Source organism: Pleurodeles waltl, chromosome 7 (genome assembly GCF_031143425.1).
Source record: "Pleurodeles waltl isolate 20211129_DDA chromosome 7, aPleWal1.hap1.20221129, whole genome shotgun sequence".
Lineage (NCBI taxonomy): Eukaryota > Metazoa > Chordata > Amphibia > Caudata > Salamandridae > Pleurodeles > Pleurodeles waltl.
In genome coordinates, this window is record NC_090446.1 from 811,830,308 (window position 1) to 811,857,552 (window position 27,245).

The following is a 27,245-nucleotide window of genomic DNA, read 5'->3' on the forward strand; positions in this document are numbered from 1 at the left end:
TCACGGTTCGTCAGTCACCTCTGCAGGTCTTTTGCAATTCCCTTTGAGATTCGGACTAGGTCTGAGAGATTCCTTTGATGCTGTGCCAAATGGCACTTCAAGTCCCACTGCAGGGCACTAATAATGCAACAGGTATATGTCACAAGAAGGATGCAGTAGGTCATGAGTCCCAACAGCCTCAGTCAGTCTCACCGTAATCCAGGATAGAGGTAGAAACCTCAGTTTCATAGCCTGAATATCCTGGACTCACCAGTCTAGAGGATAGGCCCTAAAATGTAAAGTCCAGAACAACCCAGATGGAAAAGAGTGTTTGAGAGAGAGACGGGTGGAGTGAACCACATCAAATGCAGGAGTGGAGCTACAGTCTGGAGGCAGGAGATGAATGCCTGACACGAGCCCACCATCAACAGCCAATCATAGAGGTGGGGGGATACTGGAATCCCTGACCTACCCAGATGTGTTACAACTGCCGTCATCATTTTTGTGAACACCCTAGGGCGTTAGTGAGGCCAAAAGGGAGCACAGCAAACTGAAAGTGCTTTTGGCTCACACTGAACCGCAGGCAGTGGCGGTCGAAAGGTAGGATGGGGATGTGAAAATATGCCTTGTGCAAGCCCAATACTACCATCCAGCATCTACGGTCCAGGGCAGACAGGACCTGAGAATTGTTGAGCATCTTGAATTTCTCCTTTTTCAGTAAGAAGTTGAGAAGGGCAGGTCTTGGATGGGACAAAGGCCTCTGTCCTTTTTGGGAACCAGAAAGTGGTGGAAATAGCAATCATAACCTACTTCTGATGACGGGCACACTCTTGATCGCTTCCTTGGCCAAAAGAGCCAGCACTTCACGACCAAGCAAAGAGATATGATCCTCTGTCATCCCGTTGTAAGTGGTTGGCATGTGTGTCGGGGTTTCCAGAAAGAAGATGGAGTGTCTCCTCTGGGTGATTTGGAAAACCCACTTGTCTCATGTTATAGATTTCCCGTGAGGCAGGTGATGGCAAATCCTGCCCCATACTAGGTACTTGTGCTGGTATAAGGGCAAACTAAAGGGGTTTGGAGGCTGCAGCTGCCGGGGGCAGGAGTGGGTGGTAGACTGACTCAACCTCTGGGTGGTGGTCCTATGTGATCTGTGGGAACTGTGTCAACAGCCACGAAAGGGCTGGGAAGCCTGTTGGTCTTAGTGCCTGGATGGGAAGGACCACAGTTGGTATCCCCTACCGTAGTCATAGAAGAAGTAAAAGGCAGACTGGGATTAGGCCATGGATAGATCCAAGGACCTAGCTGTAGCTTTGCTGTGCTTGAAGCACTCCAGCGCCGAGTTCGCATTCTCACCAAAGAGGCTAGAGCCATCAAAGGGTATGTCCATGAGCGAAGCTTGGACATCCCTCGAGAACAAGTGGTTCTCAACCAGACATGGCGTCACAGTGACACTGATGATGAAATTGCTCTGCTCAAGCTCACATCTGATGGTGAACTTTGCTGCATCTTGCCTGGCAGCAATAGCTTGGGAGAGTATGTCTCAGGCCTCCACCATGACCACAGGCAGCACTTGCACAACCGAATCCGACAGTGTGTTAGTATCAGCCCAAAAGCACAAGGTGTTCACCGACCAAAGGGCTAGGTTGGCAGTACCAAAGGTATCCAAATCTCTGTCCAGTGGAGTGGTAGGGAACATGCCAGGATTGAACCTGGAAGTGGAGGCTTCGACCACCAAGCTCACTGGGGTGGGATGGTGGGTGACGAAACTGGTGACCCCAAGAAAGGGGGCATGGTTGTGGGCAATTGCCCTGTGCACAGGAGTCCCTCTGCAGGGCTTGAACCATGCCTAATGGAGGACATCTGTAAGGGCTTAATTGAATGGGAGTAAAGGCTCAGAAAGGGCGACTCCCGACTGAAGATCCTCTGTCAAAACGTTCATCTTGACTGTCACTGTGGGCAACTGAAGGGCCAAGACCTAAGCTGCCCTCCACACCACCACTGCTAAAGAGGCACCCTCCTCTGTAGCCACAGTAAGAGCAGAGACCAGGCCAGTGTGTGGTGAGGTGTCCTAACCACTGGTATTTGCCAGTTCCTTGTACCAGTTGTTCTCTGTGTCAGTAGATGGTGGATGGTGAGAACAGTAAGGGGATGGTGTAAACTATAAAGGTCCTCTGAACACTCCCATACACCCACTCCAGGCCTGCTGAAGGAAAAGGGCACTGGATCCAGCTCAGATTGCATGCAACAAGTCAGCGTCAGAGTTGGTGTCTGACGACGTCCATCCAGCTCTGTGCCAGAGTCTGGTATGATGATGGGGCCGGAGTTCTGCATACAGCACCAGAACCAAGGGAATCAACTGGCACCACGGGTGCACCTGCCGGCGGAGAACCAGTAAGGGCCCCTCCCTAACCAGTGTGGCCTGAAGACATTCTAGAGGCTTCAGGTTACCCAAATATGAGGTGCATAGCCTCATAAAACTCCTCCAGTTGTGTGGGGAGATCGCTCTGGGAAACTCTAGGAGGCACAGAACAGACCCTGGCACATGCTCCACTGTGGATCGAGGCCTAGAGTACCAACGCTTCAGTGCCAAGTCCGATGCCTTGGATAGGCGTAAGGAAGTCAAGGCAGCTTCGACTTTTTAGACTCCTTCCACTTGTGGGAGTTACTTGACGACTTGGATCATGACATTGATCCAAAGGAGTGGCTCTGTGGGTGCTCCCAGGAACTTCCGTGCGACCAGTGTCGAGAGCGCTGCAGTGTCATCCAACATCAGACGGTTAAGAACTTCAGGGACTGTTCCATCAGTGCCTTCAGATTCATGGCGCGGCAGTCATCGCAGGTCTTAGAGTCATGGTTCGGCTCCAAGCACCAGAAACAAACCAAATGTGAGTCTGTCATAGACATCTGTCTGTGTCAGGCACCACATGGTATAAAGCCTGTAGGCTTTTTTTGTGGACATCACTGACATACCAGGAGCTAAAAATGCCAAAAAGGTTTTAAAAAAGTGAGTCAAAAGATGACTGAAGAGTAGCTTTCTCTGGATCTGCCCTGGATGGCACAGAAAGAGAAGAACCAATGTCAGTACATTGGGATGGTGCCTTTATAGGCACCGTGCATGTCACTTTCGGTGCAGACTACGCCAGCACAGAGCCGAACGACGCCACCTATCAGCACACAGGAGTACTGCTCGAACATTCCTAAATCCAATCTGGTGCCTGGAGAGTATTCTTAGGTAAGGAATCTTCTGCTAGAAATCTCTATCGGACAACACTAAAGTGGCTTGTGAGATACATTAAGCTTCTGTCCCATCACAACTGCTATCCAATACTTGGCTCCCTCACTGCAAAAACTAGTCAATCGGGGAAGCGAACAGAAGATATTCATATTTCATGACATTCATAAGGGTTTTAATCCATCAGATAAAAGTCAACTGGCATCCTATAAACTACCAAACACAGTTCATCTTCGGTTTATCTTCCATCTCAGAAAGCAGTGACATCAATTCTACTTAGATATGTGGGTTGTCCTAAAGGTACTAGCTGTAACTGCAAATATTAGGAAAATCAGTTCCATCATTTGACCACCTTTCTCAATTCTATGCTTACCATGAGTTCTTCTTTCCACAAAATTACTTGCTGTACCTACGACAGACTATGGCTGTGGCAGCTGTATCATTCAAACTGATTTACGAATCTCATACCACCCATGGTATGTACAGCACAATAAATAGAAAGGCAGTTGATAATAAATGTGGATTTGAACCTTTGCAAAGGACAAGATCGACATGTTTCCAAAAGATAGGTAAAACTGGGAATGAATCACTACCCATTCTGTTACAAAATTCATTTTGGCAAACCAAAACAAAAGGCATCATCAATAATATGATTACACGCACTTTGTAAAGAGACTGGAGATCTCCTATGGGAGGGGACACAGTCACGTAATCAGGGAATTTATCCTGAAGGTGAGCAATCAGCATGCCAAATTGGGTTCCCCAATCTCCTACGTGGTTTAACCTACAAAGAAAGCAAAATATAAAATTATTTAAGAGGCTACACATTGAATTTATGTTGAACAAAATTCTCTCATTTAAAATTAATACATGAAACATTAGTTATTTAATCCAGTATGTTTGCAACAATGAGGGCTCCTGAACTGTCCTGAATAATCAGATAAAACGGGACAAACAATGGCCGGGAACAAACATAATAAAGCCCTCTTATGAATGGTGAAAACCTTGGGGAAACATTGCAGAGAGCCTGACCAAAGACAGTATGTTCTGATGTACAATGAACAAAGGAAAAAAAGTGGGCACAGAGTGAACAACCACTTAAAGTGTAAGAAAACTGCTTTCATCAGACACGAAAGAGGCAAATCGGACATATGAGAATAGAATACGTAAAGGTCCACAGTACAAACCATAGTCTCGCTCTTAAATCAAATATATGTTACAAAAAACATTAGGGAAATCAATGTATCATTGAATTTTCAGTCACAAAGCTTCCGAGTCACAAAATCAAAAGTCCTGCAACCACAAAATGAGACCTATCATATGCCACCTGCCCAAAACCCCAGGAGACAAGCCTACCTAACAGCTCAAGAAAATCAAAACATTATGTTACTGCTACCTTCACCTTTACCTCAACGAGTACAGGCAGAATAGTAATCTGCAGATAGCTATTCTATTCTATGCACTGCTAATTACCCCATTTACTACATCAGTCATGTAATCTTCTGTGGCATCACTAAAATTATCACTGCATCATTCAAAATAAAATTACTGATGAGGAAACTGTGCATGGCAGGGGTGCGAGTTATCGCTACCTTAGGGCAAGAGTTGTAGTTACTTAGAATAACTAACTATAGCTGCAGTGCCTACATTTATATTACCAACCGGCAGTCGCCAGTAGGTAGTTATAGCTGGGACCTAGTTTCTATAGGAAAATAGTTTTTTTTGCCAATAACTTTGGTGCCATTTGATGAATCTTCCCTCAGGGGAGTTTTTTCTTCCAAATAAACTTTTACTTATATTGTCAGCACTTTGGAGGTGTCCCGGCTTTCCTTTAACAAAGAAGAAAATTGAATGTATATATATGGAAAATGTCACTTGCCCAGTGTACATCTGTTCGTGGCATTAGTCGCTGCAGATTCACATGCTGTGCACATCCCGCCATCTGGTGTTGGGCTCCGAGTGTTACAAGTTGTTTTTCTTCAAAGAAGTCTTTTCGAGTCACGAGACCGAGGGTCTCCTCCCATTTCGACTCCATTGCGCATGGCGGTCGACTCCATCTTAGATTGTTTCCCCGCAGAGGGTGAGGTAGGAGTTGTGTATGCTAGTAATAGTGCCCATGCAATGGAGTGAATGCGTATCTACATAATGAAGTTTAAAGTAATATATTTACAAATGTACAAATGTTTAAGATCTACTTCTAAACGGCTACAGGCTCCCGGGGAGGCGGGTGGGCGCATGTGAATCTGCAGCGACTAATGCCACGAACAGATGTACACTGGGTAAGTGACATTTTCCGTTCAATGGCATGTGTAGCTGCAGATACACATGCTGTGCATAGACTAGTAAGCAGTTATCTCCCCAAAAGCGGTGGTTCAGCCTGTAGGAGTTGAAGTAGTTTGAAATAATGTTCTTAGTACAGCTTGACCTACTGTTGCTTGTTGAGCAGTTAACACATCTACACAGTAGTGTTTGGTAAATGTATGAGGCGTAGACCATGTTGCTGCTTTACATATTTCGTTCATTGGAATATTTCCTAGAAAGGCCATGATAGCACCTTTCTTTCTGGTTGAGTGTGCCTTTGGCGTAATAGGCAGTTCTCTTTTAGCTTTAAGATAGCAGGTTTGAATGCACTTAACTATCCATCTAGCAATGCCTTGTTTTGAAATTGGATTTCCTGTATGAGGTTTTTGAAAGGCAATAAATAGTTGTTTTGTCTTTCGAATTAGTTTTGTTCTGTCAATGTAGTACATTAGTGCTCTTTTGATGTCTAATGTATGTAGTGCTCTTTCAGCTACAGAATCTGGCTGTGGAAAGAACACCGGTAATTCTACTGTTTGATTCAAGTGGAACGGTGAGATTACTTTTGGTAAAAATTTAGCATTTGTTCGTAGAACAACTTTATTTTTGTGTATTTGAATAAATGGTTCTTGAATGGTAAACGCTTGAATTTCACTCACTCTTCTTAGAGATGTGATGGCAATTAAAAATGCAACTTTCCACGTTAAGTATTGCATTTCACAAGAGTGCATGGGCTCAAAAGGTGGACCCATGAGTCGTGTTAAGACAATGTTGAGGTTCCATGAAGGAACTGGTGGCGTTCTTAGTGGTATAATTCTCTTTAGGCCTTCCATAAACGCTTTTATGACTGGTATCCTAAATAATGAAGTTGAGTGTGTAATTTGCAGGTAAGCTGAAATTGCAGTAAGATGTATTTTTATGGAAGAGAAAGCTAGTTTTGCTTTTTGCAAATGTAGTAAGTATCCTACTATATCTTTTGTAGATGCGTGTAAGGGTTGAATTTGATTATTATGGCAGTAATAAACAAATCTTTTCCACTTATTTGCATAGCAGTGTCTAGTGGTAGGCATTCTAGCCTGTTTTATGACCTCCATACATTCTTGTGTGAGGTGTAAGTGTCAGAATTTTAGGATTTCAGGAGCCAAATTGCTAGATTCAGCGATGCTGGATTTGGATGCCTGATCTGTTGTTTGTGTTGTGTTAACAGATCTGGTCTGTTTGGTAGTTTGACATGAGGTACTACTGACAGGTCTAGTAGTGTTGTGTACCAAGGTTGCCTTACCCATGTTGGTGCTATTAGTATGAGTTTGAGTTTGTTTTGACTCAACTTGTTTATCAGATATGGAAGGAGTGGGAGAGGGGGAAAAGCGTACGCAAATATCCCTGACCAGTTCATCCATAGCGCATTGCCCTGAGACTGATGTTGTGGGTACCTGGATGCGCAGTTTTGGCATTTTGAGTTTTCCTTTGTTGCAAATAGATCTATTTGTGGTGTTCCCCAAATTTGGAAGTAAGTGTTCAGTATTTGGGGGTGAATCTCCCATTCGTGGATCTGTTGGTGATCCCGTGAGAGATTGTCTGCTAACTGATTCTGAATTCCTGGAATAAATTGTGCTATTAGGCGAATGTGGTTGTGAATCGCCTAATGCCATATTTTCTGTGTTAGGAGACTGTAAAGAAATGGCTCCCTGTTGCAGTTACCCCCCACTTTTTGCCTGATACTGATGCTGACTTGACTGAGAAGTGTGCTGGGACCCTGCTAACCAGGCCTCAGCACCAGTGTTCTTTCACCTAAAATGTACCATTGTTTCCACAATTGGCACACCCTGGCATCCAGATAAGTCCCTTGTAACTGGTACCTCTGGTACCAAGGGCCCTGATGCCAGGGAAGATCTCTAAGGGCTGCAGCATGTATTATGCCACCCTAGAGACCCCTCACTCAGCACAGACACCCTGCTTACAAGCCTGTGTGTGCTAGTGAGAACAAAATGAGTAAGTCGACATGGCACTCCCCTCAGGGTGCCATGCCAGCCTCTCACTGCCTATGCAGTATAGGTAAGACACCCCTCTAGCAGGCCTTACAGCCCCAAGGCAGGGTGCACTATACCATAGGTGAGGGTACCAGTGCATGAGCACTGTACCCCTACAGTGTCTAAGCAAAACCTTAGACATTGTAAGTGCAGGGTAGCCATAAGAGTATATGGTCTGGGAGTCTGTTTTACACGAACTCCACAGCACCATAATGGCTACACTGAAAACTGGGAAGTTTGGTATCAAACTTCTCAGCACAATAAATGCACACTGATGCCAGTGTACATTTTATTGCAAAATACACCCCAAAGGGCACCTTAGAGGTGCCCCCTGAAACTTAACCGACTGTCTGTGTAGGCTGACTAGTTCCAGCAGCCTGCCACACTAGAGACATGTTGCTGGCCCCATGGGGAGAGTGCCTTTGTCACTCTGAGGCCAGTAACAAAGCCTGCACTGGGTGGAGATGCTAACACCTCCCCCAGGCAGGAGCTGTGACACCTGGCGGTGAGCCTCAAAGGCTCACCCCTTTGTCACAGCCCAGCAGGGCACTCCAGCTTAGTGGAGTTGCCCGCCCCCTCCGGCCACGGCCCCCACTTTTGGCGGCAAGGCTGGAGGGAACAAAGAAAGCAACAAGGAGGAGTCACTGGCCAGTCAGGACAGCCCCTAAGGTGTCCTGAGCTGAGGTGACTCTAACTTTTAGAAATCCTCCATCTTGCAGATGGAGGATTCCCCCAATAGGGTTAGGATTGTGACCCTCTCCCCTTGGGAGGAGGCACAAAGAGGGTGTACCCACCCTCAGGGCTAGTAGCCATTGGCTACTAACCCCCCAGACCTAAACACGCCCTTAAATTTAGTATTTAAGGGCTACCCTGAACCCTAGAAAATTAGATTCCTGCGACAACAAGAAGAAGGACTGCCCAGCTGAAAACCCCTGCAGAGGAAGACCAGAAGACAACAACTGCCTTGGCTCCAGAAACTCACCGGCCTGTCTCCTGCCTTCCAAAGAACTCTGCTCCAGCGACGCCTTCCAAAGGGACCAGCGACCTCTGAATCCTCTGAGGACTGCCCTGCTTCGAAAAAGACAAGAAACTCCCGAGGACAGCGGACCTGCTCCAAAAAGACTGCAACTTTGTTTCAAGGAGCAGCTTTAAAGACCCTGCAATCTCCCCGCAAAAAGAGTGAGACTTGCAACACTACACCCGGCAACCCCGACTCGGCTGGTGGAGAACCAACACCTCAGGGAGGACCCCCGGACTACTCTCCGACTGTGAGTACCAAAACCTGTCCCCCCTGAGCCCCCACAGCGCCGCCTGCAGAGGGAATCCCGAGGCTTCCCCTGACCGCGACTCTCTGAAACCTAAGTCCCGACGCCTGGAAAGGACCCTGCACCCGCAGCCCCCAGGACCTGAAGGACCGGACTTTCACTGGAGAAGTGACCCCCAGGAGTCCCTCTCCCTTGCCCAAGTGGAGGTTTCCCCGAGGAAGCCCCCCCTTGCCTGCCTGCAGCGCTGAAGAGATCCGTTGATCTCTCATAGACTAACATTGCAAACCCGACGCTTGTTTCTACACTGCACCCGGCCGCCCCCGCGCTGCTGAGGGTGAAATTTCTGTGTGGGCTTGTGTCCCCCCCGGTGCCCTACAAAACCCCCCTGGTCTGCCCTCCGAAGACGCGGGTACTTACCTGCAAGCAGACCGGAACCGGGGCACCCCCTTCTCTCCATTCTAGCCTATGCGTTTTGGGCACCACTTGGAACTCTGCACCTGACCGGCCCTGAGCTGCTGGTGTGGTGACTTTGGGGTTGCTCTGAACCCCCAACGGTGGGCTACCTTGGACCAAGAACTGAACCCTGTAAGTGTCTTACTTACCTGGTAAAACTAACAAAAACTTACCTCCCCCAGGAACTGTGAAAATTGCACTGTGTCCACTTTTAAAACAGCTATTTGTGAATAACTTGAAAAGTATACATGCAATTGAAATGATTCAAAGTTCCTAATGTACTTACCTGCAATACCTTTCAAACAAGATATTACATGTTAAATTTGAACCTGTGGTTCTTAAAATAAACTAAGAAAAGATATTTTTCTATAACAAAACCTATTGGCTGGATTTGTCTCTGAGTGTGTGTACCTCATTTATTGTCTATGTGTATGTACAACAAATGCTTAACACTACTCCTTGGATAAGCCTACTGCTCGACCACACTACCACAAAATAGAGCATTAGTATTATCTCTTTTTACCACTATTTTACCTCTAAGGGGAACCCTTGGACTCTGTGCATGCTATTCCTTACTTTGAAATAGCACATACAGAGCCAACTTCCTACATTGGTGGATCAGCGGTGGGGTACAAGACTTTGCATTTGCTGGACTACTCAGCCAATACCTGATCACACGACAAATTCCAAAATTGTCATTAGAAATTGATTTTTGCAATTTGAAAAGTTTTCTAAATTCTTAAAAGACCTGCTAGGGCCTTGTGTTAGATCCTGTTTAGCATTTCTTTTAGAGTTTAAAAGTTTGTAAAAGTTTGAATTAGATTCTAGAACCAGTTGTAGATTCTTAAAAAGTATTCCAACTTTTAGAAGCAAAATGTCTAGCACAGATGTGACTGTGGTGGAACTCGACACCACACCTTACCTCCATCTTAAGATGAGGGAGCTAAGGTCACTCTGTAAAATAAAGAAAATAACAATGGGCCCCAAACCTACCAAAATACAGCTCCAGGAGCTTTTGGCAGAGTTTGAAAAGGCCAACCCCTCTGAGGGTGGCAACTCAGAGGAAGAGGATAGTGACTTGGAGGAAAATTCCCCCCTACCAGTCCTATCTAGGGAGAACAGGGTCTCTCAAACCCTGACTCCAAAAATAATAGTCAGAGATGCTGGTTCCCTCACAGGAGAGACCAACACCTCTGAAATCACTGAGGATAACTCCAGTGAAGAGGACATCCAGTTAGCCAGGATGGCCAAAAGATTGGCTTTGGAAAGACAAATCCTAGCCATAGAGAGGGAAAGACAAGAGATGGGCCTAGGACCCATCAATGGTGGCAGCAACATAAATAGGGTCAGAGATTCTCCTGACATGTTGAAAATCCCTAAAGGGATTGTAACTAAATATGAAGATGGTGATGACATCACCAAATGGTTCACAGCTTTTGAGAGGGCTTGTGTAACCAGAAAAGTGAACAAATCTCACTGGGGTGCTCTCCTTTGGGAAATGTTCACAGGAAAGTGTAGGGATAGACTCCTCACACTCTCTGGAAAAGATGCAGAATCTTATGACCTCATGAAGGGTACCCTGATTAAGGGCTTTGGATTCTCCACTGAGGAGTATAGAATTAGATTCAGGGGGGCTCAAAAATCCTCGAGCCAGACCTGGGTTGATTATGTTGACTACTCAGTGAAAACACTGGATGGTTGGGTAACTGGAAATGAAGTGTATGACTATGTTGGGCTTTATAATTTGTTTATGAAAGAACACATTTTAAGGAACTGCTTCAATGAAAAGTTGCATCAGTATCTGGTAGACTTAGGTCCAATTTCTCCCCAAGAATTGGGAAAGAAGGCAGACCACTGGGTCAAGACTAGGGTAACCAAAACTTCCACTGGGGGTGACCAAAAGAAAGGGGTTACAAAGCCTCCCCAGGAGAAAGTGGGTGACACTAGAAACAAAGAAAATGAGTCCCCTGTAGGCCCCCAAAAACCAGACCAGGTGGGTGGGCCCAGAGACACAACCCAAAACAAAGGTGGGTACCAGGGTAAGAGCTGGGATGCCACTAAGGCATGGTGCCATAACTGTAAACAGACAGGGCACCACACCAAGGACACTTCTTGTCCCAAAAACAAACCCCCTAGCAAAACCCCAGGGGTAACCAGTGTAGCCATTGGAGATGGCTCCTCAGATGAGGAGGTCTTCATAGCCTTCAACTGGAAAAAGGGCCCAACAGGTGAGTTGGAGATTCCAGAGGGAAGTAGACACTTCCACCACCTACTGGTGAATGGAATCCCAGCCACTGCCCTGAGAGACACTTGTGCCAGTCACACTATTGTGCATGACAGGCTGGTGTTCTCAAACCAGTACATCCCAGGTGAGACTGCCAGAGTAAGAGTTAGCCCAGACAGGGTCACTTGTAGGCCAGTGGCTTTTGTGCCCATAGAAGTGGGTGGGACTTTTAGCTGGAGAAGGGTGGTAGTCAGTACAGACCTCCCCCTTGATTGTCTCCTTGGAAATGACTACCCAGAGGTTAGTCAGAGCCTAAGAGAAGAACTGGTCCAGGGCCAGTCCTCTCCCAAGGATTCTGGAGTGCCTGCCTCTGCAGTAAATGCCAGTAGGCCCCAGAAGAAAAAGAAAAGGAAACAGAGTAGGAAAGGTAGACAACCTTTAGCCAAGGTTCCAGCAAGCCAAGGAGATTCTGCTCCAGTAGAGGAGAACTCCAAAAGTGGCTCTGATAAAGTCCAACCTGACCCACAAGAAGTCCTGGCTAGTCAGGCAACTGTTAAATCTGAGTGGGTGGCTCCTCAGCTAACAGAAGAAAGAGTGGAAGAAGGGTGTTTACTACAAGATGTGGTAACCCCCCACTCTAATACAGCAGACAGGCACCCTGAACCCAAAGAAGCCTGTAACTTAGCCCCTTCCCTTGTAGGTGAAGAGCTAAAGGTGTGGTTCTGGGCACTGACAGCTGTCAGTGGCCTCTGCTGGGTGTTAGCCTTTATGGCTGCACTATCCTTGGCATGGTGGTCAGACCCCATGCCAAATAGCAAGTTAGGCCCCCTGACCCTGTTGGTCATGGTGGGGTTACTCCAGCTCTGGGTAACCTCTTTGGGTAAGCTAGGGGTGACCCTGGCTAAAATAAGATTAGCAGAGGTGGATACCTCTAACCCCAAAATAGAGGGAATGAGTGAAGACATAAAAAGCACAGACAAGAGGCAGTTCAGACTAGGTCCTATCACTGTGGAAGTGGGTCAGTTCCCCAGAGGGAATGACCTGAACAGGAGGATGTAAGGCAGAGTAGGCCCTGCAACAAACCAGCCTATTTCCTCTACTCTTCCTCGCCTGGCAGACTAGGAAGACTCTCCCAGCTTGGGCTGAGTCTCCTGGCCTGTGGGCTGGGGGGGGCTTGTGTAAAGAAATGGCTCCCTGTTGCAGTTACCCCCCACTTTTTGCCTGATACTGATGCTGACTTGACTGAGAAGTGTGCTGGGACCCTGCTAACCAGGCCTCAGCACCAGTGTTCTTTCACCTAAAATGTACCATTGTTTCCACAATTGGCACACCCTGGCATCCAGATAAGTCCCTTGTAACTGGTACCTCTGGTACCAAGGGCCCTGATGCCAGGGAAGATCTCTAAGGGCTGCAGCATGTATTATGCCACCCTAGAGACCCCTCACTCAGCACAGACACCCTGCTTACAAGCCTGTGTGTGCTAGTGAGAACAAAATGAGTAAGTCGACATGGCACTCCCCTCAGGGTGCCATGCCAGCCTCTCACTGCCTATGCAGTATAGGTAAGACACCCCTCTAGCAGGCCTTACAGCCCCAAGGCAGGGTGCACTATACCATAGGTGAGGGTACCAGTGCATGAGCACTGTACCCCTACAGTGTCTAAGCAAAACCTTAGACATTGTAAGTGCAGGGTAGCCATAAGAGTATATGGTCTGGGAGTCTGTTTTACACGAACTCCACAGCACCATAATGGCTACACTGAAAACTGGGAAGTTTGGTATCAAACTTCTCAGCACAATAAATGCACACTGATGCCAGTGTACATTTTATTGCAAAATACACCCCAGAGGGCACCTTAGAGGTGCCCCCTGAAACTTAACCGACTGTCTGTGTAGGCTGACTAGTTCCAGCAGCCTGCCACACTAGAGACATGTTGCTGGCCCCATGGGGAGAGTGCCTTTGTCACTCTGAGGCCAGTAACAAAGCCTGCACTGGGTGGAGATGCTAACACCTCCCCCAGGCAGGAGCTGTGACACCTGGCGGTGAGCCTAAAAGGCTCACCCCTTTGTCACAGCCCAGCAGGGCACTCCAGCTTAGTGGAGTTGCCCGCCCCCTCCGGCCACGGCCCCCACTTTTGGCGGCAAGGCTGGAGGGAACAAAGAAAGCAACAAGGAGGAGTCACTGGCCAGTCAGGACAGCCCCTAAGGTGTCCTGAGCTGAGGTGACTCTAACTTTTAGAAATCCTCCATCTTGCAGATGGAGGATTCCCCCAATAGGGTTAGGATTGTGACCCCCTCCCCTTGGGAGGAGGCACAAAGAGGGTGTACCCACCCTCAGGGCTAGTAGCCATTGGCTACTAACCCCCCAGACCTAAACACGCCCTTAAATTTAGTATTTAAGGGCTACCCTGAACCCTAGAAAATTAGATTCCTGCGACAACAAGAAGAAGGACTGCCCAGCTGAAAACCCCTGCAGAGGAAGACCAGAAGACAACAACTGCCTTGGCTCCAGAAACTCACCGGCCTGTCTCCTGCCTTCCAAAGAACTCTGCTCCAGCGACGCCTTCCAAAGGGACCAGCGACCTCTGAATCCTCTGAGGACTGCCCTGCTTCGAAAAAGACAAGAAACTCCCGAGGACAGCGGACCTGCTCCAAAAAGACTGCAACTTTGTTTCAAGGAGCAGCTTTAAAGACCCTGCAATCTCCCCGCAAGAAGCGTGAGACTTGCAACACTACACCCGGCGACCCCGACTCGGCTGGTGGAGAACCAACACCTCAGGGAGGACCCCCGGACTACTCTCCGACTGTGAGTACCAAAACCTGTCCCCCCTGAGCCCCCACAGCGCCGCTTGCAGAGGGAATCCCGAGGCTTCCCCTGACCGCGACTCTCTGAAACCTAAGTCCCGACGCCTGGAAAGGACCCTGCACCCGCAGCCCCCAGGACCTGAAGGACCGGACTTTCACTGGAGAAGTGACCCCCAGGAGTCCCTCTCCCTTGCCCAAGTGGAGGTTTCCCCGAGGAAGCCCCTCCTTGCCTGCCTGCAGCGCTGAAGAGATCCGTTGATCTCTCATAGACTAACATTGCAAACCCGACGCTTGTTTCTACACTGCACCCGGCCGCCCCCGCGCTGCTGAGGGTGAAATTTCTGTGTGGGCTTGTGTCCCCCCCGGTGCCCTACAAAACCCCCCTGGTCTGCCCTCCGAAGACGCGGGTACTTACCTGCAAGCAGACCGGAACCGGGGCACCCCCTTCTCTCCATTCTAGCCTATGTGTTTTGGGCACCACTTGGAACTCTGCACCTGACCGGCCCTGAGCTGCTGGTGTGGTGACTTTGGGGTTGCTCTGAACCCCCAACGGTGGGCTACCTTGGACCAAGAACTGAACCCTGTAAGTGTCTTACTTACCTGGTAAAACTAACAAAAACTTACCTCCCCCAGGAACTGTGAAAATTGCACTAAGTGTCCACTTTTAAAACAGCTATTTGTGAATAACTTGAAAAGTATACATGCAATTGAAATGATTCAAAGTTCCTAATGTACTTACCTGCAATACCTTTCAAACAAGATATTACATGTTAAATTTGAACCTGTGGTTCTTAAAATAAACTAAGAAAAGATATTTTTCTATAACAAAACCTATTGGCTGGATTTGTCTCTGAGTGTGTGTACCTCATTTATTGTCTATGTGTATGTACAACAAATGCTTAACACTACTCCTTGGATAAGCCTACTGCTCGACCACACTACCACAAAATAGAGCATTAGTATTATCTCTTTTTACCACTATTTTACCTCTAAGGGGAACCCTTGGACTCTGTGCATGCTATTCCTTACTTTGAAATAGCACATACAGAGCCAACTTCCTACAGAGACACAACTGTGTTGAGTGTGTCCCTCCTTGTTTGTTTAGGTAATACATTGTTGTCATATTGTCTGTTTTGACAAGAATGTATTTGTGGGTTATCATGGGTTGAAATGCTTTCAGCGCTAGAAATACCGCTAACAGTTCTAGGTGATTTATGTGAAACTGTTTTTGCTGTATGTTCCATTGTCCTTGGATGCTGTGTTGATTGAGGCTTGCTCCCCATCCTGTCATGGAAGCATCTGTTGTTATCACGTATTGTGGCACTGGGTCTTGGAAAGGCCGCCCTCTGTTTAAATTTATACTGTTCCACCATTGAAGCAAGATGTATGTTTGGCGGTCTATCAACACCAGATCTAGAAGCTGACCCTGTGCTTGTGACCATTGTGATGCTAGGCACTGTTGTAAGGGCCGCATGTGTAACCTTGCATTTGGGACAATGGCTATGCATGAGGACATCATGCCTAGTGGTTTCATTATTATTTTGACTTGTACTCTTTGTTTTGGATACAAGGCCTGTATTACATTGTGAAATGTTTGTACTCTTTGTGGACTTGGAGTAGCAATCCCTTTTGCTGTGTTGATTGTTGCTCCTAAGTATTGCTGTGTTTGACACGGCTGCAGGTGTGACTTTGCGTAGTTGATTGAGAAACCTAGTTTGTGTAGGATTTCTATGACATATTTTGTGTGTTTTGAACACCGTTTTAGCGTATTGGTTTTGATTAACCAATCGTCTAGGTATGGGAACACATGTATTTGCTGCCTTCTGATATGTGCAGCTACTACTGCTAGGCATTTTGTAAAAACTCTTGGCGCAGTTGTTATTCCGAATGGCAACACTTTGAATTGGTAATGTATCCCTTGGAATACAAACCTTAGGTACTTTCTGTGTGAAGGATGTATTGGTATATGGAAATATGCATCCTTTAGGTCTAGTGTTGTCATGTAGTCTAGTTGTTTGAGCAGTGGGATTACGTCTTGTAGAGTAACCATGTGAAAGTGGTCTGATTTGATGTAGGTATTTAATGTTCTGAGATCCAGTATCGGTCTCAGGCTCTTGTCTTTTTTGGGTATCAGGAAGTACAGTGAGTAAACTCCTGTGTTTAATTGTTCTTTTGGTACTAATTCTATTGCTTCTTTCTGTAGCAATGCCTGAACTTCTAGTCCTAGAAGATCTATATGTTGTTTTGACATATTGTGTGTTTTCGGTGGGACGTTTGGAGGGAATTTGAGAAATTCTATGCAATAACCATGCTGGATAATTGCTAAGACCCAAGTGTCTGTTGTTATTTCCTCCCAATGTGTGTAAAACTTGGTTAGTCTCCCCCCCACAGGTGTTATGTGTTGGGGATTTGTGACCTTGAAGTCACTGTTTGTTTTGAGGAGTTTTGGGACTTTGGAACTTTCCTCTGTTTCTTTGAAACTGTCCTCCTCTATATTGTCCCCGAAAATCTCCCCGCTGATACTGGCTCTGGTAAGTGGGCTTTGTTTGTGAGGTTGTGGCTTCTGTGGTTTGCCCTCTAAACCCCCCTCGAAATTGTGTTTTTCGAAATGTGCCTCTGCTCTGCGGGGAGTAGAGTGCGCCCATGGCTTTGGCCGTGTCAGTGTCTTTTTTAAGTTTTTCTATTGCAGTCTCCACTTCCGGCCCAAACAACTGCTGTCCGTTGAATGGCATATTCAGCACAGCTTGCTGTATCTCTGGTTTAAATCCAGATGTACGCAGCCATGCATGCCTCCTTATTGTTACTGCTGTGTTGACAGTTCTAGCAGCTGTGTCTGCAGCATCCATTGCTGATAGAATTTGATTATTGGAGATATTTTGTCCCTCTTCTACCACTTGCTGCGCTCTTTTTTGGAACTCCTTTGGTAAGTGTTCAATAAGGTGTTGCATCTCGTCCCAATGGGCCCTATCATATCTGGCTAGCAAAGCTTGCGAATTTGCAATACGCCACTGGTTTGCTGCCTGTGCCGCCACCCTTTTGCCTGCTGCGTCGAATTTTCTACTCTCTTTATCTGGAGGTGGCGCGTCTCCTGAAGTATGAGAGTTGGCTCTTTTGCGCGCTGCTCCGACTACAACAGAGTCTGGTGATAGCTGTTGTGTGATGTACACTGGGTCTGTTGGTGGCGGTTTATATTTTTTATCTTCTCTTGGAGTAATGGCTCTCCCTTTAACAGGCTCCTCAAACACTTGTTTGGAGTGTTTTAGCATTCCGGGCAACATAGGCAGACTTTGATATTGACTGTGCGTAGACGACAGTGTATTAAAAAGGAAGTCGTCTTCAATGGGTTCTGAGTGAAGGCTGACATTGTGAAATGCTGCTGCCCTTGATACCACTTGAACGTAGCCTGTACTATCCTCTGGTGGCGAGGGTCTCGCTGGATAGCATTGAGGACTATTATCTGACACTGGTGCGTCGTAAAAGTCCCATGCTTCAGGGTCATCTTGACTCATCCCCGTATGTGTTGGGGATTGCATCATTGGTGGAGTGGCTACCGGTGATAGTTGTGGAGAGTGATGTGGGGATGATGGTGGTGTTACTTGTTTAGCCACTTTTGCTTGTGGCTGTTTGTCCTTGTCTTGGAAGGCAAGTTTTCGTTTCATTCTGATTGGAGGAAGAGTGCTGATCTTCCCTGTATCTTTCTGAATAAAGAGCCGCCTTTGCGTGTGATCTGGCTCTATTGTTTCTAATTCTTGTTCAAATCTGTGTGTCTTCATTTGTGAGGACAGTCCTTGTTCCTCTGAATAGGAACTCATTTTCGGTTCGGAGGCCGGATGTTTCGGTACCGAAACCTTTTCGGCTGCTTTTTTCGGCTCCGACGAAATCTTTTTTGCTTTCGCCGTAGTGCCCTCTCGGTGCCGACCCATTTCGGTGCCGCTGTCTCGATGCCGAATCTTTTCGGAGCCACTCTCTCGGGCCCGAGATTGCTGCATGCCTGTATCTCGACCGGAGTCGGATGACTTCGACACCAGCTCGCCCTTTTTCGGTGCCGATGGACGGTCACCTATTTTTCGGGTTAAGCCATGGCCTGTTGGCGGTGGCGTCCCCTGGGCTTTGCCAGTCTTTTCGTGAGTTCTTTGTTTCGACGTCTTACTCACGGTTTTCGGCGTTTCTTCGGGATCGATCTCCTCAGAGTCCGAATCCTGGATGGAGAATGTTTCTTCCTCCTCCTCGAAACGCCCTTGTCCTGTCGGCGCCGACGCCATTTGCAGTCTTCTTGCTCTTCGGTCCCCGAGTGTCTTCCTGGACCGAAACGCTCGACAGGCCTCACAAGTATCCTCCTTGTGTTCTGGTGACAAACACAAGTTACAGACCAGGTGTTGATCTGTATATGGATACTTGTTATGGCATTTTGGACAGAAGCGGAATGGGGTCCGTTCCATCAGCCTTGAAGAGACACGTGGCCGGGCCGACCAGGCCCCGACGGGGATCGATAAAACCCCGAAGGGCCACCGGAGCTCTTCTTAATTCGGTGTCGATCTGTTGTAACTAACCCGATACCGAACGCAAACAATACCGACGATTTTTCCGAGATTCAAACTAACTTTCCGACCCGAAACACAGAGCGAAAAGGAACACGTCCGAACCCGATGGCGGAAAAAAAACAATCTAAGATGGAGTCGACGCCCATGCGCAATGGAGTCGAAATGGGAGGAGTCCCTCGGTCTCGTGACTCGAAAAGACTTCTTCGAAGAAAAACAACTTGTGACACTCCGAGCCCAACACCAGATGGCGGGATGTGCACAGCATGTGTATCTGCAGCTACACATGCCATCGAACATATATATATGAAAATCTGAACACCAGCTATATATATATATATATAGCTGGTGTTCAGATTTTCTCTGATTGGCCAATTTAAAGGAGACTAGTCAATCCCGATGGGTCAATGACAACCTGAACAATACGTTTTGCCAGTCATTACAAGATTAAGGGACTTGGTCCCTGTGTCTTGAAAACGAATTAAAAACAAATTAAGTGAACAGGGTGAGCATACCTAGAGCCCAAAGGCATATATGGGGGTACCAAATGAATCCCCACCCACCATTTATTGCCTGCCACAACATAGACAGGAAACTGTGGAAGCACTTACAGGACTCTGAGGCATGGTCTCCAATGAAATGCATAGTCGTGAATGGGAGGTTTTGAGGATCACAAAAAGAAGAGTGTATAAAGGGTGATAACAGATTTTAGTTACAATATAAATTATGTGTTGATGGTATCATACTATCTTTAGGAATTGTGGTGTGTTCTAAGGTGATTTTACCCTGGGAAAAAGCCCTCTCATTCTCAGTAAAATGCACTCCAACAGGAGCAGCCAGTCACTTGATTCCCTTGTGTTCTACAGCAGCCCCCCAGAACATCTAGAGTGCTAACAGTCTTACTTATTGTAGGCATGGTTACCCCCATTTTCTGCCTGTTGTCACTGTGTTTGAATGTGTTCACTGGGATCCTGCTAACCAGGACTCCAGTGATTATGCTCTCTCCCTTTAAACTTTGTTACTTGAACCACTTACACCCCACATTTGACATACTAGTCCCCCCATGTAAGTCCCTAATATATGGTATCTAGGTACCCAGGCCATACCTATGTCCAACTACATAATGGTAACTCCGCACCTAGGCATGTTTGGTATCAAACATGTCGGAATCATACCCCAATACTGTTGCCAGTATTGGAAGTATGATTCCATGCACGCTAGGGGTTCCTTAGATGACCCCCAGCATTGCTCCGACCAACATTCTGGGGGTTTCCGGGCAGCCCAGGTACCCCCCAGATAGGATTCTGCCCTTGTGCTGCTTGAACAACTCAGAAAGACAGAACAAAGAACTTCCTTTGGGAGAGGGGGGGTAATACCCTCTCCCTTTGGAAATAGGTGTTACATGGCTTGGGAGGGGTAGCCTCCCCAAGCTACTGGTATGCTTTGAAGGGCACATTTGGTGCCCTCCGTGCATAAACCAGTCTACTCTGGTTCAGGGACCTCCAGTCCCTGCTCTGGCGTGAAACTGGACAATGGAAAGGGGAGTAACCATTCCCCTGTCCATCACCACCCCAGCGGTGGTGTCCAGAGCTCCTCCAGAGAGTCCCTGGAATCTGCCGTCTTGGATCCAAGGTTGGGGAGGGACCTCAGGGAGCATCTGAGTGGCCAGGTCAGGCAGGTGACATCAGAGCCCCCTCGTGATAGGTGGTCACCTGACTAGGTGACCAATCCCACTTTCAGGACTAATTGGGGTCTCTCTCTCTCGGGTGGGTCCTCAGATTCAGTTTGCAAGATTCCAGCAGGACTCGTCTGCAACATCTACTTCGACTTCTAGTCACTGGAACCGCGACTGGACCCTCCAGGAACCGACAATCTGCATCCACAACGAAGACTCTGCTTGCAACATGGCCTCCACAGCTCCTTCCAGCTTCTGTAACATTCCCCCGGCTGTGCATCCTCCAAGGACAGCAAGTCTTCAGCCTGCACAAGAAGGAATTTCCCTTGGAGTGAAGGAGTCACTCCCCTGTATCCGCAGGCACCAAATGCAACGACAACCGGGTGCATGGATCTCATCTCATCCCAAGCTGCGTTGATCCTGCATCACGGGTGCTGGTCCACAGTAGTTCTCTTGGTACTCTCTGCAAGCTATCCAACTTTGGTGGAGGTAAGCCAGTGCCTGCCCACGCAGGACAGTACTCCCGTGCACTGCGTCTCTTGCAGCTACCAAGGCTTGTTGTCATCTCCTCCAAGGGATCTTCAGGCTCTGTGTATCCTCCTGTGAAGTTGGACCTTTCTCCAGTTGTGCTGCGTGCGCTCCTCTGCGACTCCTGTGGGGGCTGCCTCTTCTTCCTTGGACTCTCTGCCTTGCTGAGGATCCCCCTAGGACTCTGGACTTTGTTGGTCCCCCGCAGCTCCTCTTTTGCTTCACCGTGACTTCTGCCCTTGCAAGGGCTTGTTGGTGGCTTTTCCACGTCACTAACCGACTGCAATCATCCATCTGGCGTAGGATGTCGACTGCATCCTCCAGGAACTCTTCACCTACTCCTGGCTGCATTCCTGACTGACTTCGTCCTAACGTCGACCAACTCCTGCATCCACAGATGGGTGGGGTTGTGGCTCCTGCCCCCACTGGACTCCGTTGTGACTTATGGACTTGGTCCCCTTCTTCCACAGGCCTTCCTCTTCAGGAATCCACCCCTGTTTTTTGCAGTCTTGTCTAGGGGTTGCATTCTCTTCTTTTTCCACCTTTTGGGTGGTTTGGGGAAAATCCAGTAATTTACTCCTTTCTTCCTAGTCGCTCGGGGGCACTGTGGTGCCCTAGTTCCCCCAGCTCTCCTCTACACATTCAACTTACATAGGTGGTGGTCCTGCATTCACATTCCATTTTTTTAGTATATGGTTTGGGTTCCCCCTAGGGTCACTATTGTCTATTTGCACTATTTTCTATTGCGTTCTATGCCTATTTCTGATTACTAGTGTACATATCTAGTGCGCTACTTACCTCCTATTGGAGGGTTGCCTAGCTAGTATTTATTTTTTTGGGTAATTGTGTCACTAAAATAAAGTACCTTTATTTTTGTAACTCTGTGTTTTCTTTCATGAGTACAAGTGCTGTGTGACTATAGTGGTATTGCATGAGCTTTGCAGGTCTTCTAGATAAGAATTGGCTGCTCATCCACAGCTACCCCTAGAGAGCCTGGCTTCTAGACACTGCCTACACTATATTAATAGTGGATACCCGGACCTGGTATAAGGTGTAAGAATTAGGTACCCACCAAACACCAGGCCAGCTTCCTAGTCTTATGACAAAAGTGTCGCACACCTGAAGCCATCTTAATTAAATCAAAATGGTAAAAATTAAAACAATTAATTTAGAAAGAAACAAAAATGAAGGGTTTCATTTTGTCATAGAAATTATGATTAGTTCTGTAGAAAGAAATAGGATGATAAGTTTTAAGTGAGTGCTCAAATATTGTCGTCTTCTATTTTGTTAAAACATGCTGATATGCAGACTGAAACATGCACTTTCAACACCAACAGCAGACTGCCAGTTAAATCCCTGATAATCAGCAGCTTTACTACAGTGTTCTCATGAGAAACTAGAGTGCTACAATTCTGACTCAATGCCAAAAGTGTGGCAGAACTGATTGCCATTGTTAACGCAAATGTCTTAATTAGAAGTTATTAATGAATGTTTATGTTTTCTGAATAATGAATTTAGTAGAAAATAAATAATATAGAAAATAATGTGCACATTTGAAATTGTGACCTCGGAGAATGGCCATCAGTATTCATGGAAAGTACTAAGTGAGTGACTAACCTATACGCAAATAGTGAAAATGTATTAGAATAATGTAGTAATGTGACATATTGAGAGATATAACCTGTGTTTTATTAATTGTAGGCCTTAACGTAGCGAATGTCTTGGCCTAGACTTACCAGGCCTCATGCAGAAGCTGTATTCCTAGCATTTAATGAAAAGTGCTGACAAGATGAACCGTGAACTGCTCATTGTTTAATGAAATTTGCTTCTCTGAAGCTTCCACTTGAACCGATGAACAGGAGATGATGGAACTAGATTTTTAACGATTGGTGTGTAAAGCGCACTGGGTGTAATTTCCCAGGACTCGAACAATAAGGACACTGACTGGAGAAGAAGATGCAACATTTTCAATACCTCACAAGCTAGATGACGAGGACATCGTAAAGCGAACAAATCAATGACATGTGAACTGTGAAATATTATAATTCATAGATTTGGAACAAAGGCATTATTGGTTAGGGTAAACACGCACGATTAATTGATCAATTAGAAATAGGGGGATCGTCTAGGTGACTTTGATATAACAACGTGACAGAGGGAAAAGAGACAGATGTTAGGGGAGAGGATTGCAAGAGCAGACCTTGTATCGAAATTGTGTGACCACAGAGGTGACTCGGGATTTTGTCATTGGGCTCAAACTCTCTGACTGAGAGCCTGAGCCTGAGAGACTGAGATGCCGATCGACTGATGACCTGAGGACAAAGACTGATTCTGTTGCTGACCCATACCGTGTATAGGTAGATATGACAATGTGATTGTATTGTATTTTTTGCCTTTTCTTTCTAGGTACCAACTGCACTGACTACATAGTATTCTTAGTTTAGATGTTTTTCTCTAAATTCATGTTTTTCCAAAATTGTTTTGCATGACGCCACACATGCTAATGCTAGTCTGGGTTAGATAAGGCTTCTCTTACATGACGGTTTGACAAGATTACAAGACAAATGATTGACGGTCAATTCTGCTCAACTTATGACACTAGTTGGGTTATTGGGATTGATCTTCTTATTGATTTGTGCTAATTCTTTAGAATGTACCCTGATGCAAGCTTTGATTAGATTATGTTCATGGCATCTTCTAACTAATTAACTGCTGGCTTATTAAACTGATTGAGTTTTGAATTAATCTCATGACCTAGTATTGTACTAAAAGGGCAAGAAAACTACTAAAACCTATATTGTGTGTGGTTATTCATGGCTGAAAAGTTATGGTGTGATGGTTAATTTTCGTTTTTTTCCTGATTAACTAATTCATGCTTTGTCTAATGTTATTGAATTTGTGCATTGATTACTGTGCACATTGGTCACATCACAGCTAGGATACTCCATGCGAATCAAAAGGTTCATCAACCTATACGAGTCACCTTGTAAGTTTACTGATTAAGGACCGACGCGCTAACACCATCTTGATGGAGTCGAAGTGGAAAATTGAAAGCATTTTCTACTGAGGATACTGCAGTAAATGGGTAAATTAGGGAGCTTCTTAACAAATGTCTCCCAAGATGGCCACCATAGGAAAAAAAGAGCCCAAATGTAGCCCACATATAGCCCAATGACAATAGTGTGCAAAATACGTAATCCGTTTTTTTTGTTGCAGTTTTATATAGTGCAGACTTGACCCAAAGACATTAGCATCAGTTAAATTACACAAGGACACATTCTTTTTGGTTTTAGTCATGGGGAGATTAAGTGATTTGCCCTGAATCACAGGATGTGGAGCGGACGCCGAAACTCCAACCTGGTTTGTCAGTTGCAAAGTTTGCAGCTCTGGCCGTAACGTTACATCCTCTCCCCTAAGTGTAACACATAATCAAGTGATAGACTGGATAAAAAAAAAAAAAAACATATAAAGATAGAAAAAAAATTATAAGTGCTTTGTCGCTATTTGAGAACTCTGAAAATATGTCCTCATTTTAGTTTTTTAGAGCACTATGCATCATTTCTATGGGAATAAGACCGTCATTTTTATAATTTCTAAAGTAAATGCATTAGGTATTGCAGTTTTGAATGCATCAAGATGGCGTCAGGCATGCCACACGTCTGTAATAAATATAGAATGTTAGCAATTTAGCTGTTCATTAGAATACTGTGGTGAGGCAGATGTGAGGGACACGGACTCAAATACACAAGGCCAGGGAGGAGCATGCACAGGGGATAAGGACAAGATGTCTACGCTGGGCAGTGGGGTGGAGCAGTGGCAGCACAACGGACCATGGAGGGTAGGGGAAAGGGGCGCAGGGGCAACAAGCAACCATGCAGGACAGGGAAGAGAGAGGCTGTGGCAATATGAGACCATAGGGGGCAGCAGGAAGAAGTGGTGCCAGTACAACAATACATGCAAAAGACCCAATTCAGGCAGGAGATTCCCGATGTTTTTAAACCCAAAAGAGCTTTATTTTATCTGTCTCCTGACTAAAATCTCCTCTTTTTCAATGTAAGCCAGAGGGGAAATTCTATTCCCCAGACTTCTTTTTCAAAGTTTTACCAAGTTCACAATGTTGGCAAGTATGGTACATTGGATCACTGAGAGGAGAAGGAATGGGATAGGGCATGAACTCGGATAACAGAGGGCAGGAAGGAGCTGCGCAGGGGCAACAAAATGACAATGTTCAAAATATCCGAGGCACTCATGTAAATCAATATGTAAATGTTTGTGTTGATAGTAGTAGATCCAATCTTCTTATCATAAGAATATCCCAAAACACAACAGTCCACAGCCAACAGCTTGGATCGAATCTTCTTGTTGTTTATTTAAAGATGAAGCACACAAAGATAGCCAAGAGTCAACAGCCAACACATGTTTACACAGCAGGCATTAGGGGTTGCAGCACCAAAATATGCCACGGAGGGCAAGCTGGATGGCAGTGCAGCACAACGGACCATGGAAAGCAATAGGGAGGGGACAGGGCCATGCACATGTTAAACGGAGGGCAGGGGGTTAGGGGGCAGGGGGGCAGGGCTGGAGCAGCAAGCTTACCATGGAGAGCAGGCGGGATGGGCACTGGAAGCACAGCACACCATGGAAGATGATAGTGAGACTGTAATGGCATACACACACACAATGGAGGGAAGGTGGGCGTGAGTTTGGGCAGCAAGCTGACCACACTGGGCAGGTAGGAGAGGCTGTGGCAGCACTGAAGACCATGCATGGCAAGCAGGAGGGTTTGTGGCAGCACAACGGCCAAGGTGGGCAAGAGGGAGGGGGCAGGGGCATGCACAAAGGACCATGGAGGATAGAAGGAAGGAGTAGGGGCTGTACACACACAAGAGAGGTAGGGGAAGGGGCTTCACAACAGACCAAGCAGGGCAGGCAGGAGAAGCATTTGCAGGACAACAGAACATGGAAGGCAGAAGTGAATGGCAGCAAAATGGACCATGGAAGACAGAAAGGAGTGGATAGAGGCATGGAACTTAGACAGGCAGGATGGAGGTGGCAGGACAGGCGGCAGACCCATCTGACCATGTTAGGCAAGTGGGAAGGGCGTTGGCAGGTCCAGGTAGATAGGATTGGCAGGGGCAGGTCCATGGAACATGGTGAGCAAGCTTTTTGTCCAGAAAAGGTGCTTTTTGTGATCTGGTGTAAATCCGTTCAGCAGTTTTAGAGATATTTAAGGAAAAAAGAATTATAGTTATCTAGAGACATGGAGGATCAGCAGATCCCAGATAAGTCGTGCTGAGATCTGATTGGCTGCCAACACTTTAACCAGGAAGTGTTCACAGCCATTTAGGACTCGGGTTCAGTCCCAAAAGAAAAATGCTAAAAAAAATAAAAAAGAAAAAAAAGAAAAGGGGCAAGAGTAGGAATACCCTGAGCCCCTAGTCTTGGTCAAAAAGTCTCCTGGAACTCTGCCAGGGCTAAAAAGTTTTTGTTTTGTTTTAACATTTTGGGGAAAATCCACGGATGGATCCGCAGAGTTTTCAGAATTTTTTTTTTTTTAAAAAGCACCTCCCAGGACCATCAAAACATATATTGTTGGGAGTGGGCTGCAGCGTGGACCCCCCCAAGCACCACCACATACCCAGGGCTTTAAACAATTGTAAATGGGGTCTGCGTGGAAGCCTCTGGGGCCTCCCACCACTTCCCCGGGTGCTAAACAAAAAACAAAAGATGCGTGTGTGTAAGCAGACCCTACATCTCCCCAACCCCAGGGAACACTACTTCCCCATTGCTTTTAATCGTTAAAAAAGAGAGGGGGGCCGTGCGACCACCCTCCTGGGCCACATGCAGCCCCGGGGACCACCACCTCACTGGGGATGGCCAGTGCATAACATAGGAGGGGGGCAGGCTCCTGCTACCTTCTGTGGGGCCCACCCACAGGATGTAGCTGTTCGCTTGGCAGGAGCTGTGAGCTCGCACTAAGGAAAAGCAAACACTCCACTTCCTGCAAGAGGGAGCTTTAAAAATGCTCCCACATCCTGGAAGAGGAGACGGTGTGTCTTTCCCTGCCCGCAGACATGTAGACAGGCAAAGATATGAAAGTATTGCTCCTGCACGCAGGGAGCTGGTTTTCCCGCAGCTATCTGCGTGCAGGAGCAATGCCGGTTCCCGCAGGAGGCGGGGAGCCAGTTTGAACCGCGGGGACCTTGAGCCTCACCCGCGC

At 46.7% G+C, this 27,245-nt stretch overlaps 1 protein-coding gene across 2 annotated transcripts in view; it reads right to left on the bottom strand.

The window, feature by feature from the left end:
• Positions 1 to 27,245, bottom strand: part of RARS1 (arginyl-tRNA synthetase 1) — a 230,040-nt gene that overhangs the window by 154,510 nt on the left and 48,285 nt on the right. For both annotated transcript variants that reach the window (XM_069199348.1, XM_069199349.1), the window contains exon 7: positions 3,875 to 3,995. In XM_069199348.1, the coding sequence (XP_069055449.1) occupies positions 3,875 to 3,995 (121 nt within the window). The remainder of the gene's footprint in view (positions 1 to 3,874; positions 3,996 to 27,245) is intronic.